This window comes from Brassica napus, chromosome C6, assembly GCF_020379485.1.
Source record: "Brassica napus cultivar Da-Ae chromosome C6, Da-Ae, whole genome shotgun sequence".
NCBI classification, from domain to species: domain Eukaryota; kingdom Viridiplantae; phylum Streptophyta; class Magnoliopsida; order Brassicales; family Brassicaceae; genus Brassica; species Brassica napus.
In genome coordinates, this window is record NC_063449.1 from 21,415,566 (window position 1) to 21,431,425 (window position 15,860).

The following is a 15,860-nucleotide window of genomic DNA, read 5'->3' on the forward strand; positions in this document are numbered from 1 at the left end:
AATCCCGATCATTGCGGTACTTATTCAACAACCACTCCTGTAGATACCGACATTCTTCTGTATTATGGGTCTTAGATTTATGGTAGCTGCAATATGCTTGGGCATCTTCTGATCCTTGACTGTTGCGAGCCTAGTTTCCTGTGGAGCGACTGGATGGTTGGTCGCTGATTTGATAATTGGATGCTTTTCTACTCTTTCCATCTCTGTACACTTTGTCATAATGCTGTCTAGGCTCGTTGTATTCGTCAAGCTCTTTATCCTTTGAAGATGATTTTTTGATGGCTGCGTGTTTTTTGCTGAATGCAGCTTTATCTTCTTCGATTTCGATGAAAGTGATAGCCCGATGGAGTGCATCATCCAGAGTCTGTGGTTTATACTTCATGAGCTCTTCTCGGAATGGTGATTCATGCCAAAGACCGTTTCGGAGTGCGAGGACTGCTGCTTCGTCGAGTACGGTGATGCGAGAAACTATGGCTCTGAATTTTTCGATGTACGAGCGTAGTGTCTCTGTAGGTTCTTGAGCTAGAGTCCATAAGTCGGCATTAGTTGCACTCTGTTGGATGAACAACGAGTAGTATTTGAGGAAAGCCGTCGAGAGTTGATTGTAGTCGTCAATAGAATGAGTTTCAAGGCGTGAGAACCAACCGAGGGCGAGTCCGCTTAAATTTTCCACAAACAATTGACAGAGACCGGCGTTGCGTTCTTCTGGTGAAAAATTGGCTCTCCCCGTTGCGATACTGAAAGCGGTGAGATACTCTCTTGGATCAGATGTTCCGTTGTAAGTCGGGAGTTTGATTTTGTTCTTCTGATGTCGGACAGGAATACTGAGGAGACGAGTTGTAAAAGATGTATTATGGGTTTCGCGGAGTATACGATCTATCTCTGGTGCTGCGCTGGTTGCCTGATGAACTTTGGAGTTCATGTTTTGTAGTTGAGCCCTCATTTCTTCAATGTCGTCATCTCTGTGTTGGGTTTCCCTGTTGGTGATCTGCAGGAAATTAGTGTTGGCGCATGGGCGCTGCTGTCTGGAGTCGATGATTGGTGCTGAAGATTCGTTCATATAAGTCTGATGTTGTTGTCCGGGATTTGTGATTGGTGCACGTAGATCGTTGGATTGGATTGATTGTTGCTGTCCTGAACCGGTCACTGGTGTTGGTAAATCGCTGAACAGAACACGCTGGAGTCGTGGAGTGATATCAACTTGTTGTGATTTTGATGCGCCAATTTCGACAGACTGGAGTTCGTTGATGCGGTTGTTGCAAATAATCTGAGAATGCGCGAGGTCGTCCAAGCGAGAGGTCGTTCCTCGAGCGAGCTCGTCGATCCTACCGAGAAGGGTTTGAAAGATCAGGGAGATGTCTGGCTGAGTGGAGTACGTCGTTCTTGTGTTAGGTACTGAGGTCGTCGGTATGAGAGACGTGGTGTCGGCTGGATAACGCGAGGTCGTAACTGCTGCTGGTAGGGCCGAGGTCGTCGCCACTGTCTTCGAGGTGTTGGCTGGATGGTCCGAGGTTGCCACCATTGATGGTTCGCCCGAGGTCGTTGCCACTGGCGTGGAGGTGTTGGCTAGGTTGTCCGAGATTGTCATTGCAGCTAATTGTGTGCTTGTCATTCCAGGATGGTCGGTGGTTGCAGAAATCAGGGCGTCTGGTTGCGCTGTGGGTTCTGTGACTGCCGAGCTGTCTTGAGGTGAAGAAGAATCCCCTGCCCCACGGTGGGCGCCAATTGTTGTTTCCATATCCGGTCGGTGATGTAATATTTATAGATGATATAAAGGGGTGGAGTTTTCGTATTAATAGTCAAGAATAAACAAGCTCGGTCAATTAAAGAACTAAAGATGCTCGTCTAAACAGTTCGTCTAAACAAGTATCTTTCTATTTTATGGTCTGAGGTCGTCTGGGCTGAGCTCGTCTAGTGGTCGAGGTCGTCCGAGACTTTGTCTGTGATGAAGAGGCGATGCTCTCCTTTTCTGTACTTTCTGTACTTTTCTGAACCTCCTTTCAATGAATCTGACGTCTTCTATTTATAGTGACGTACGTTTTGTCTTCTAGCGAAATCATCAGGGCCTGATTTTGGGCTTAGCTCTTAATGGGCCTGTGCTAAGCCCATCTCCAACAACAACTATATCATCGACTGGATTACATTCTGAGTGATGAACGATATGAGAAATATATATCATCTTCATTAAGTTTTTCAGAGTTTAAATATTGCTTTAAGATTAGATCACCTGTTGAATGAGTATATAATCAGTCAAGGTTGAAAGTTAATGAATGTCAGATGGAAAACTAGTGATAAAATATCATCTTACTGATCGTAAATAAATCTTATTTGGACGTTAGATATCATAATAAACGATTTAAAATTAACATTGACAAAAACATTCAACAATGAATGGATTGGGAACACATTCAATATGACACCCTTTCTTGCAGTGAATTTTGTTTGGGTTGATAGCCTCCTGCGAAGAAGCTTCATGGTGCAACAATACAGTTTGAGAAGCTTCTTCTTGTAGTAACCGGTTTGCTCCAGTTTCTGTGATACTCATCACTAAAAAACCATAAGAAAGATATGTTAACAATAATACAGTATTATAAAACATCTTACGCATGGAATATATGTAATATAAATATTTACCGGAGCTAATAGCTATGAAGATAAAGAATGCAAGTTTCATTGATATTTTCTCCATACCGTTTTAGAGATTGAAGATAATATGAATGGTCTTCATTTAATTGTGAAACTCTATTTATAGATTAATAAAGTAACGGTACTTAATTTAGTCAAATTAAATTATAGAAATAAAATCAATAAAGCTACTCCCTCCATTTTTTATTAGTTGATGTTTTATACTTGCGCACACAAATTAAAAAAATATTCTTAATACATTTTTTTATAATTCAAAACATTATTAACTATCCACCTAACCAAATTTTAACTCATTAATAACAAACTGTAGGAAATAAAAGGTATATAACATGTAAGGTTACAAAAAAAATGCATTAAAATTTAAAACGTCGTCTAATTTAATACAAATAAAATTTTCCAAAACATCATCTATTAAAAGCATTAGAGAGTATATTAAATTTTGACCAAAAGTTATAGGATTGATTGACAAATGGTTTTTGGAGCATTACATAGCCAAACAAATATACAGTTATTATATTGATTCAATTAAAAATGGACTTCAAACATAACATAAAGACTGTAAATAAGATATATGAATTTTATTTTGCTACAAACCGTTCAAATATAATAATAAGATATGGAGTTATAGGATTGAGTTACATAACCTATAAATATACTAGAATAGACTTCAAACATATCATAAAACTCTAAATAAGATATATACTATGGCATAAAAATGGTCAAATCCATAGTATATCATTCATCCCACATCTCATTCCAAGCAAAAAAAAAACACATGTCTTCTAATATGAAAATCACACCATTGAAAGATGTGAAACCTTTCAAAACAGAATGGCAGTTACACGTTAAGGTCCTACTTACATGGAAGCAATGCACTTCTAAGTCCGGAAAAACATTGGATATCATCTAAGCCGATGAGAATGTGAATTACAAGTCTATTTATCCTATATTTTGATTTCTAAACTATTATGCATGATATCTACTAAATTTTTTGGCCTTCTTACATGCACAAGGATAACAAAATCCAAGCTTCGTGCAAGATGACTTATATCTTGGCGAATAAGAAAAGATTTCAACTCGTTGGAGTCTTAAGGGAAGACTTATTTCCTAGCACTTTTTCATCTTCTCTTTTCTTTGAACAAGTCCTTAAATGAAAAAATTATTAAACATTAAATGGAAACATCTTATTCGAATCATACTAACAGAGGAAGAACTAATGTAGCATATATATACCAGATCGTGTCTGTCTATTGGTATGTTTTGCAGAGTTCATATAACCATTTCGTGTATGAAGATCTGAAACATCAACTCACTCCTAAGAACTGAGTCTTTCAGATGGAGGAAATCGAACATTGTTTTACGAAAATATAAAGGTAGTCGAACCAAACATTAACAATGTAGGCTGAAGTGTACAGATAGATCGCTGATTGATATTCAGTTCGTTTATGTTCCACCACCACCAGTTCATTTCACTTTATTTTTGTCTGATTCATCTGATTTAAACCTCAAATATGTGTTATGAAGCGGATTTTGGCTTGCCTGTCAGAAGTATAACAACATGTACGTTACAACCTGTCATGTGGGAACTACCCGGCCCCTGGGCTCCAGACTCAAATCAATTGGTGAGAGCTTGTTTTATGGAAGAATTATTAAAGGTTGAGGTCTTGGGTCCGAAAATGCCAAACGCATCAATAATCTACATGGGGAGTCAGTGAAGGCTCACATGTGAAAGGTTAGGGTCGGTGCCTTACAAGGCTGTGAGCCTAGGTCCGCAGGACAGGTTGTCACAAAAAAAAATTGACTTTTATTGTAACAATCCGCCCCGTGGAAACTACCCGCTCCATGGACCCCAGACTGGCCCTGCAGAACATCGACTCCAACCCTTCACTTATAAGCCCTCACTGACTCTATAATTAGGTTGTTGGTATGTTTAGTATTCCTTGAAGACAACTTTTAGGTTTTCCTCTTTGTTGTTTGTCTTTTTTTTTTTTAACTTCAATTTGTTGGAATCTTCATCGATTTAGCTAGGTTTGGTTTGTGAATTCGTCGATTAATTCTTCCGTCTACATCGTCAACACTTCTCAAGAACGTAAAGTTAACATTTTTTTCCTTCAAACAAATGATCTTTTTTGTTGTAAACAGTCACAAAGATGTTTCTGAACCATGAGACCAAGCATTATACAAAGCCAAATTTTATAACTGACTAGGGGTTTGCCGTGATACGCCCGGAGTTTTTTTTGTTCTACAACTTTAATTATTTTTCTATTACAGTTTATATTTAAATATATGTTTACATATATACATTAGAATTTATCATTAAAATTTCGACCTATTTATATTAAATATTTTTGACTAATAAATTTGAAATGTTAGAACTCATAATATGTATGTTGGGTGTTTTTATTCCAAATTCTAGATTAATGTGTATGAGTTAAAATAATTAAACCTTAGTTTTTAATTTTTATAAAAAAAAATTATTTTGAATTTTTAAGTTTTTATGTAAAATAATTGTTATATTTATATTTTATATTTATTTATTATTTAATGACTTTAAAATCATTGAGTTTCCGTTTTATTTATCATCTATTTAAAAGAAAGTATAAACCAATGTATAAACCAACTTTTTACTTGGTCTATTTCAAAATTTAATTTATCAGTCTAACTAAATATATAGTATGAAATCTTGGTTTAATATACTTATAGATTTCCTATTATTAGTTAAAAAAATTAAAACTCAAATCTCATGGTTTTTGGTGATATTCTAGAATGGTTTAACAAAAATTATTTTATTCTCTTCAATTCCTTAAAATCATCTAAAACCTCATTAAAAATCAAATCACCTCAAATTTTAGATTGAATACACATCCCTTAGAGTTGCAATGTGAGAAGGAACAAAACGTCAGCGTTTATAGATTAGATGATATCAAGGTAATGAGATAACTAATCTCTTTTTAGTTTTTTCTTTCTTCAAATGGCTATTCTATTACCTATTACTCAAGCTTGAGGTGGTAACCAGACCGGAACATAATAACCAATGTAATACAATTCCCTATGAAAGGATCTGGCTATCTTAGCTAATGAATCAGACGATATATTTTCCGAACGAGGAACAAAAACAATCGAGAACTCCGTGAATCTGATCTTCAACTTCAAAAACTCCTCCAGCTCTGTAGAAAACTTCGGCCATGCTCCGGGGTCTTTGGTCATCGAGATTAAGTCCTTGCAGTCGGTCCCAAAAGATTGACATGTCGATACCTGAAGCATACACTCCATTGCCCAAGATAAAGCCTCCAGTTCTGAATGCAATGGTGAGATTCGTCGGCGTTGATTCCTTGCTCCCAAAATTTGCGTCACTCCTCTTGAATTTATCCATGTCCACCCATAGCCACTAAAGAGTGCGTTATGTGTCCAAGATCCATCTATCATGCATCTCTCTGAGATTAGAGCCCGTTCTGGGTTTTGTGCTTCCACCATTCCTTCTGGTCTTTGATTTGCTTCAAACCAGACATGACATTCTGATTTCGCGTGTCTAACAGTTTCCAAAGGGTCTCTGTCTATCCCTCTAAATAGTTTATCGTTCCTCGCTTTCCAGAAGTACCATATGATCCAAGGATATGGGTCCTTGTCCAATTCTAAATCTTCAATATCATTCTTTCGCCATAAGAGGCAATCTATATTTGAGAAGTGGCTTCCACTTGGGAATAGTGTTGGCGGTGTTGGTGTTTTCGCGTGTGCCCAAGTCTGTAGGGCTGGAGGGCATTCGAAGATGGCATGATTTATAGTTTCATCATCTGCACCACACCGAGGGCAATGGTTGTCACATGTCATATGACGATGAATCATATTACTCGTTACTGCTAACTGTCCAGATATCATCTACCAAATGTGATGTCTGATCTTTGAAGGCGCTTTTATTTTCCAAGCAAAGGCCTGAAATTTGTAATACTAGGTTCTTGCGCCTCCAATGTTTCATCCTTAAGCAAGTTAATTGCCTGATTTGACAGTATACATTCCATTCTTCGTATAGCTCCAGCAATATCCATCTCTATGATAATCCTGGCTTATGGCCAGAGATTGGATCAATGGGATGTCATCCTGATAAACATAGTTTTCCAGCATCTGAGTATTCCATCTCTTCGGGTTCCCAATCATCAGGTCACTTACTGGCAACATTGGGTGAACCACCGGTGTAATTAGCCTAGCTGGTCTTGCCGGCATCGTTGGGATCCAAAGATCTTCCCAGAACCTAATTTCATTACCAGAATGTAACTTTTGTCTAATCACCAACTCTATCAATGTCTTTTCAGCCATTATACTCTTCCACCCATATGAGGGATTGTTCGTAATGTTTAGTTGCAACGGTGAGCTACATCAGAAATATCGTCCTCTCAGAATCCTTGCCAATAAGGAGTTAGGAAATTGCACTAATCGCCATAACTGTTTTCCAAGTAATGTGAGTTTAAATTCATGAATCATCCTGAATCCTATTCCTCCTTCATCTCTTGATTTGCAGAGTTTCTCCCACTTAACCCCGTGAATTCCTCTTTTAGGAGGGTTTGAACTCCACAAGAACTGTGCAATGACACTAGCTATATAAGTTCTCGCATGTCTCTAAAGGTAAAAGGAGGGTTGACATTACATACTTGGGCAGAGCCAACAATATAGACTTTATGAGCACCTCCTTTACTCCCCTTGATAGCCATCTTCCTATCCAGCCATTAACACGGCCTTGTAGTCGTTCCTTCAGAAAGGCAAAGAGCCTTACCTTTGAACCGCTAATATCTTCAGGGATACCAAGATAGGTACCCATTCCCCCCTCATTTGCAATCCCAGTTGAAGTTTTTAAAGTATCCTTAACAAGTCCAGGTATTCTTTTACCAAAGAGTAAGGAAGATTTTTCAAAATTAATGCATTGTCCAAAAGCTTTTCCATAGGTCTCAAGTGCTTTCATGATTGCATCGCATTCACGTGGCTCTGCCTTGCAGAAGAACAAGCTATCATCAACAAAGAGAAGGTGGGATAGCGGAGGGCTAGCGCGTGAAACACGCATCCCCGTTATCTTTCTTTGATTCTCTGTAGGGGTGTTCAATCCGGATATCGATTCGGTTTCGGTTCGGTTTTTTCGGTTTTTTGGTGTTTCGGTTTATAAAAAATATCAACCATATTAAAACCATATTTAATATGGTTTGGTTCGGTTTATATACCGTCGGTTTTCGGTTTATTCGGAATTATACCAAAAAACCGTAAATATATTTATCTTTTAAAATATTTTGTGTATTTTACTTTATAAGATTAGATATCGGCTTTAAATTTAATTATAACATGGCGATATTTTGGTTTTTAAATAATCTATTTTTTATTTTACTATTTAAATAATCAGTAAACATATTTATTTAATAACAATAATAGTTTTTTGGAATAAAAGTAAGAAATATCAGTAATCCATAATACTATTAAAAAAAGTAAAAAATATGTTTTTTTAATTTGATAAAAAAAATTTGAACTTAAAATAAAATATTAAATAACTAAAATAAACATTTAAGTAGGAAGATCATACCAATAAAATAAATTAGGTATATATTATTAATTATATTATATAATTTACATATACTTATACTTTATATTTTAATTGATCGGTTTATTTGGTTTATTCGGTTTGATCAGTTTATATACCAAACCATATCCATATACCACGGTTTCTTAAAAATGACATCCATTCGGTATATTCAGTACTACCAAATCCAAATTATTTTTTCTATTTTGGTTCGGTTCGGTTTTACCGGATTGAACACCCCTAATTCTCTGCATGATTCAAAAGGCTTACAAGCGCTTCTGTACATAAGATGAATATGAAAGGAGACAAAAGATCTCCCTGTCGCAATCCCCTTTGTGGGATTATATTTCCTTGCGGCTGACCATTAACTAAGGAGAATTTAGACTTTAACACATAAGTAAAGATAAAGTATGCCTAAGTGTAATTTTTTTATTTTTTATTTTTGACCTAAATCATTTCCAAGCTTAACATATGATTGTATTTGAGGCCCATGAGTCTGTTAAGAATTAATTGCAAAACCAAGCCCACGATACGGCCCATCTCGGAGCTTTGTCTCTTAGCTTTCACAACCTTTGTCTTGGATCATCTCTCTCTCTCTCTCGGAACATCCGATGCTTCTCCGATCTCCATCATCGTCACACTTCACGGAGCCAATTCCAGGGAGGATCCACGTGTGATGCGTTGCTGGGGATTGAGGGGATCTTATCTCAGTTGAATTTTGAGGGGCAAGCTCTCACGCTACCGGATCGGCTCGTGCCTTCACTGAGAACCGAAGGAACAGCTCATTATCTTTCTGTGTGTTTGTCGTTTTCAAAGAGTAGAAAGTGAATCTCTATTGAGATCCCGATCTCTCCTTCAGCCAGGTACACTGAGATTTTCTCTCGATCCAAGCTTTCCAATTTCTCTGTAATGTGCGATTAGCTTTTATAGTTTTCGTTGGATCTGAATTGTTTGGTTATGCTATTCAATAATCTTAAATGAAGTTTTAGTTCACTTACACAATGACTCCATGGATAGGTAGATGGGTAGAGTTTCTGGGTATATCCATTGTAATAGATGGTCTGTGTAACTTTTCTCTGTTTGTCAATGAATTTGTTTGGCCATTGTTACTGTCAACTTCTTTCTAAGCATGAAAGCTTTCAACTTCTTTTGCAGCTCTGCATGCTTCGTGTGTGTTTCGGTGTTTGAGCTAAGACGCTATGGGGCATCAGAATCATCATCCTTCGGGAAGCAACTCGTTCCATGGAGGAGAGTTCAAGAGTTGTCACTCCAAACCGTCCAAGGTTGCTGTGGCGTCCATGATCAATTCCGAGATTGGCGCAGTTTTGGCTGTGATGAGGAGGAATGTGCGGTGGGGTGTTCGCTACATTGGAGATGATGATCAGTTGGAGCATTCTCTTATCCATTCTTTGAAAGAACTGCGTAAACAGATATTTATGTGGCATGCCAATTGGCAAAACGTTGACCCAAAGCTCTACATACAGCCGTTTCTGGACGTCATACTATCTGATGAAACTGGGGCTCCCATCACTGGCGTTGCTTTGTCCTCTGTCTACAAGATCTTAACCCTTGACGTCTTTACACTTGATACCGTGAATGTGGGAGAGGCGATGCATATCATAGTTGATGCTCTGAAAAGCTGTCGTTTCGAGGTAACTGATCCTGCCTCCGAGGAAGTGGTTCTGATGAAGATACTTCAAGTTCTTCTTGCTTGTATCAAGAGTAAGGCAGCTAATGGGTTGAGTAATCAAGATATTTTCACCATCATCAACATTTGCTTGCGTGTTGTTCATCAATCAACCTCCAAAAGTGAATTGTTGCAGCGTCTAGCGCGACACACTATGCATGAGTTGGTCAGGTGTATCTTCTCTCAGCTTCCTTATATCAGCCCGCTAGCTAATGAAACCGAATTAAATGTCGGTGACAAGGTAAATCTCGTTAAACTTGTATGTCAGCATTATTCTGTTTGTTCTATTGATAGAATTTTTAACAAATTGTACCATGACTAAGTTTTGAGGTGAATTGTGCTGACCATCTTTCCACAAATTTCATACGGTGTTCTTTCCTGTGTAGGTGGGAACAGTGGACTGGGATCAGAAATCTAGAGAAAGCAAAGTTGTAAATGGAAATATTGATAGCGTATCTGTTACTCTCGGCACTGACAAAGATCCTCGAAGTTCTGAGATGGTTGCTCCAGAAACAGAGCTTAATAATGATGAAAAGGGAACTGAGGTCAGTGATGACTTGAATGTTGCTGCGAATGGTGAAAGTGCAATGTTGGCACCTTTTGGTATTCCATGCATGGTAGAGATTTTTCATTTCTTGTGTACTCTGTTGAATGTTGGAGAAAGCGGTGAAGTCAATTCTAGGTCCAACCCTATCGCATTTGATGAAGACGTTCCTCTTTTCGCTCTGGGTTTAGTTAATTCCGCTATAGAACTTGGAGGCTCTTCTTTCCGTGAGCACCCAAAGTTGCTGAGTTTAATTCAGGATGAGTTATTCTGTAACTTGATGCAGTTTGGTATGTCAATGAGCCCTCTGGTTCTTTCTACAGTTTGCAGCATCGTCCTTAATCTCTACCTGAGTTTCCGTACTGAGCTTAAGGTGCAGCTTGAAGCTTTCTTCTCATGTGTACTTCTGAGAATTGCACAGAGCAAACATGGCTCTTCTTACCAGCAACAGGAGGTTGCTATGGAAGCTCTAGTTGATTTTTGCAGACAACATAATTTCATGGCTGAAGTGTTTGCGAATTTTGATTGTGATATAACCTGCAGTAATGTGTTCGAAGATGTTTCAAACTTGCTATCAAAGAGTGCATTCCCAGTGAATGGGCCTTTATCAGCTATGCATATACTTGCGTTGGATGGGTTAATTTCCATGGTTCAGGGAATGGCTGAAAGGGTTGGTGAGGAATTGCCGGCGTCAGATGTTCCTACACACGAAGAAGGATATGAAGCATTTTGGACAGTGAGATGTGAGAACTACGGAGATCCTAACTTATGGGTTCCCTTTGTCCGTAAGTCAAAGCACATCAAGAAAAGGCTGATGGTTGGGGCTGATCATTTTAACAATGATCCTAAAAAGGGTCTGCAACAACTCCAAGCGTTGCACTTGCTGCCGGAGGAACTTGATCCAAAGAGTGTTGCGTGCTTCTTCAGGTATACATGTGGGTTAGATAAGAATCTTATAGGAGATTTCCTGGGAAATCATGACCAGTTCTGTGTTCAGGTGCTTCATGAGTTTGCCAAGACGTTTGACTTCCAGAACATGAATCTTGATAATGCTCTGCGTCTCTTTGTGGGTACATTTAGATTGCCTGGCGAGTCGCAGAAGATACAGAGGGTGCTTGAGGCGTTTTCTGAGAGATACTATGAGCAGTCGCCACAGATACTGATTGATAAAGATGCTGCCCTCTTGTTATCTTACTCGATAATCTTGCTGAACACAGATCACCACAACACGCAAGTTAAGAAAAAGATGACTGAAGAAGATTTCATCCGTAACAACAGGTGCATAAACGGAGGCGCAGATCTTCCTAGGGAGTACTTATCTGAGCTGTATCATTCAATCTGCGACAGTGAGATTCAGATGATCCCAGATCAGGGAACCGGTTTCCAAATGATGACATCGAGTCGGTGGATTAGTGTGATTTACAAGTCCAAAGAAACCAGCCCCTATATCATATGTGACAGCACATCGCATCTGGGCCGTGACATGTTTCATATCGTGTATGGTCCAACTATTGCAGCTACATCAGTGGTTTTTGAGCAAGCAGAGCAAGAAGATGTTTTACAGAGATGTGTTGATGGGTTTTTCGCCATTGCAAAACTTTCAGCGTACTATCATTTGAATAGGGTATTGGATGATCTGGTTGTGTCTCTCTGCATATTCACGCCATTCTTCGCTTCATTATCTGTTGATGAAGCTGTTCTTGCTCTAGGAGAAGATGCCAGAGCTAGAATGGCTACCGAAGCTCTTTTCTTGATTGCAAACAAATACGGTGACTATATCAGCTCGGGCTGGAAAAGCATCGTGGAATGTGTCTTGAGCCTCCACAAACTCCAGATCTTACCAGCTCATATAGCTAGTGATGCAGCGGATGACCCGGAGCCATCAACTAGTAACATAGAGCAAGAAAGACCTTTAGCAAATCCCGTGTCAGTAGTATCACAGGCACAACCCTCAGCGGCGCCTAGAAAATCCTCTAGCTTTATTGGTCGGTTTAGCCAGCTTTTGTCTTTTGACATGGAAGAGATAGAGCCATTGCCAACTGAGGAAGAACTGGCAGCTTATAAACTCGCTCGTGGGATAGTGAAAGATTGTCACATTGATAGCATATTCTCTGACAGCAAGTTTCTCCAAGCTGAGTCTCTGCAGCAGCTTGTTAGCTCTCTCATAAAAGCAGCCGCGAAAGATGAAGCTAGTGCGGTCTTTTGCCTTGAGCTTCTGATTGCAGTAACTCTGAACAACCGAGACAGAATCCTACTGATCTGGCAAACTGTTTACGAGCACATCTCGGGTATTGTTCAGTCAACGACAACACCTTGCCCGCTTGTTGAAAAGGCTGTTTTCGGTGTCTTGAAGATTTGTCAGAGATTATTGCCTTACAAGGAGAACCTAACAGACGAACTTCTGAAGTCACTCCAACTTGTTCTCAAGCTTGATGCAAGAGTGGCTGATGCGTACTGCGAACCCATTACTCAAGAAGTTGCCCGTCTTGTAAAAGCGAATGCATCTCATGTCAGATCTCATGTTGGTTGGCGAACAATCATATCTCTGTTATCAATCACAGCTCGGCATCCAGAAGCTTCTGATGCTGGATTTGAAGCTCTCCGGTTTATAATGTCAGAAGGAGCTCACTTGCTACCATCAAACTACATTCTCTGTTTAGATGCAGCTAGACAGTTTGCTGAATCCCGAGTCGGCGAAATCGATAGGTCTATATCAGCCATCGACTTAATGTCAAACTCTGTGTTCTGTCTTGCAAGGTGGTCTCAAGAGGCGAAAAAGTCGGTGGGAGAAGATGAAGCTATGATGAAACTAAGCCAAGATATTGGAGAAATGTGGCTCAGGCTTGTGAACAACCTCAAAAGAGTTTGTCTTGATCAGCGCGACCAAGTGAGAAACCACGCCATCTTAATGCTGCAGAGATCTGTAGCCGGTGCAGACGGGATAATGTTACCGCAACCTCTATGGTTCCAGTGCTTCGACTCCGCAATCTTCCCATTGCTAGACGAATTGCTCGCGGTTTCAGTCGAAAATTCAAGAAAGACATTCAAGAAAACGGTTGAAGAAACGCTTGTGCTCGCCACAAAGCTCATGTCAAAGGCTTTTCTTCAGTCTCTCCAAGACATCTCGCAGCAACCATCGTTCTGCAGACTCTGGCTTGGTGTATTGGACCGTATGGGGACTTACATGTCGACCAAGTTCAGAGGAAAACGCAGCGAGAAAGTCCATGAACTCATACCGGAACTGCTGAAGAACACGTTGCTGGTGATGAAGACAACGGGTGTTCTATTACCAGGTGATGATATCGGTAGTGATAGTTTCTGGCAACTTACTTGGCTTCATGTTAAGAAGATATCTCCGTCTCTGCAATCTGAAGTGTTCCCTCAAGAAGAGCTCGATCAGTTTCAGAGACGAAACGCAAAGCCTGAAGATACTCCACCTGAGATGGGGGTGGAATAGAAAGAACTTGTGTTCCATACAGAAGAGAAAAGCATATTAAAGAAGTTTTTTAGACACTATATCCAAGTTTTTGTTTTTGCAGTATAGCTTTTTGCTTGATAATAGGGGATTATTATTATAATACTTTGGAGTTTTGAGCTTTGGACTTCTATGGAATGCACGTTGAAATTATGGATTTGATTGGAAATATATTTTGGAGCAATTCAGAAAAGTGTTGGGCACACAAGCCCCATAAACCCTTTATTGAGTTGCGTATAAGATATAAAATGAGCAGAGGAATTGCGTTTGAGAAGAACTTATTTACCGGTTTATTTTGGATTTCATAAGTTTCTGATTGGTGAGGCCTCACTTTTCCAAATATTTAAGGCTTTGGAGTTTGTTTACGATTTCCATCCAGACAATATACGAACATATCAGAATGTATAGCAGCTGTATCGGGAAGTGTTTTGAACTTAGTGGTGGTCTTTTTATTGGCACATTATAAAGTTTTGATGTATTATTTTTGAGAAGTGGTCTCTTTGCCGTTATTTGAGGTTAAATGTTATTGTTCGCCAGGCCGTGGACAACATCAATAAAATTTGTTATTGATTATTGGCAGTTCTCATCAAAATTTACAGATTCTAGTGTTAGTATTTTTGTTTTTTTTTTAATGTATGTCATTTTATATTTGTTTTAGTTTCTGTTTCTTATAAGGTTTGGGGAAAAGTTGATATTTTATTAGGTGTCTCCAAAGATATTTTCTTTAGTCAGCAATTAAAATATTTTTAGTCAGATTTGATCAGAAGTTTTGTAGATATTAAAATATCGGACGGGTGTTACACGGAAAATAAAATTGTTGTACTCTTTTTTTTTTTTGAGGGAATTTGCACTTGACAATGGAGAATCCATATATAATAGCAAACTCGTTTTTATCTAAACGCTTATGTCATCAGTTTTATAGGAAAAAAATATATAATGGTGGATTTTGTTTCTAATATATAATCTAATGGTTACAGTTTCATTTACGATACATTTACGATACAAAATATGACATCATAGATTCACTTAAGAAAAAGACGTCTTCATTTCATGAAGAATTGTACATTTTCACAAGGTTAGCCATTAAACTCTTTGATAATAAAGTTGTATCTTTTCAGAAGCTTACCCATTGAACCATTTCATAATAGAAACTTTTAACAAATTTATATATGGTGTTTTCATTCCCCTCCCCTCACCATTCTTCGTTCTTAATTTTCTGCTTGTGTGGAGTTACTTACAATCATAGAGTATATTGTTTTTCTCAAAAAGCTCATTGATTCCGTTTGATATATTTACCCATCTAGAATTTCAGTCAATACATCTATTGGATCCTCGATTCAAAACCACTAATCTGTTTCTCTCTTTACTCCATATCAAAAAGGTACAAGTCTACACAGACTCACTGTTAATACCGTAATGAATATAAGGAACATGTATAATTCTTAAAATTATTTAATTTAACAAAAGTTAAAAGTAGAGAGTTTGAACGGTTTGTTATACTAAATAAGATTGGTTGTGCATGTTAGATAGAGATTCCATTTAACTGATTGCATTCTTAAGTACAATATAGAGATTGTTGATTTTAGATATGTTTCTAATCACCCTACAATCAGTGGCGAATCTAGGATAAAATTTTTGTGGGGACATAAAATAAATGAAAGGGAAATATATGGCTAGAAGGGAATTCAAACCGTGGTCTAGGAGAGGCAGGTAAAGAACTGAAACCATCTATGCTACGAAAAGCTTGTTGTTTCTTATGCAAATACATTTATTTCTATATTTTTGTGGGGGCAACTGCCTTCTCCCTAGTCAACTTAGGTTTGCCACTGCCTACAATAAGATATACCACATTGGTTCAAAATCAGTCGTAGTAATAGTTATTTTGAGATGCCCAATTTGTTTGATAATAGACTTCTTGGCATGGGAAATTTCATGTGTTTGTTTGTATTTCGCT

General features: G+C 38.4%; 2 protein-coding genes across 2 annotated transcripts; one reads left to right on the forward strand and one right to left on the reverse strand.

Annotated features, from left to right (window-relative positions):
* Positions 1-2,286: 2,286 nt before the first annotated feature.
* On the reverse strand, positions 2,287-3,298 carry LOC111212072. The gene has a single exon (XM_048760607.1). The coding sequence runs from the start codon at positions 2,687-2,689 to the stop codon at positions 2,363-2,365; it is 327 nt and encodes a 108-aa protein (XP_048616564.1). The 5' UTR covers positions 2,690-3,298; the 3' UTR covers positions 2,287-2,362.
* A 5,475-nt stretch (positions 3,299-8,773) lies between these two features.
* On the forward strand, positions 8,774-14,090 carry LOC106382937 (ARF guanine-nucleotide exchange factor GNL1). Its single transcript, XM_013823023.2, has 3 exons — positions 8,774-9,063; positions 9,356-10,128; positions 10,274-14,090. The coding sequence occupies exons 2-3, from the start codon at positions 9,400-9,402 to the stop codon at positions 13,886-13,888; spliced, it is 4,344 nt and encodes a 1,447-aa protein (XP_013678477.1). The 5' UTR covers positions 8,774-9,063; positions 9,356-9,399; the 3' UTR covers positions 13,889-14,090.
* Positions 14,091-15,860: the final 1,770 nt, after the last annotated feature.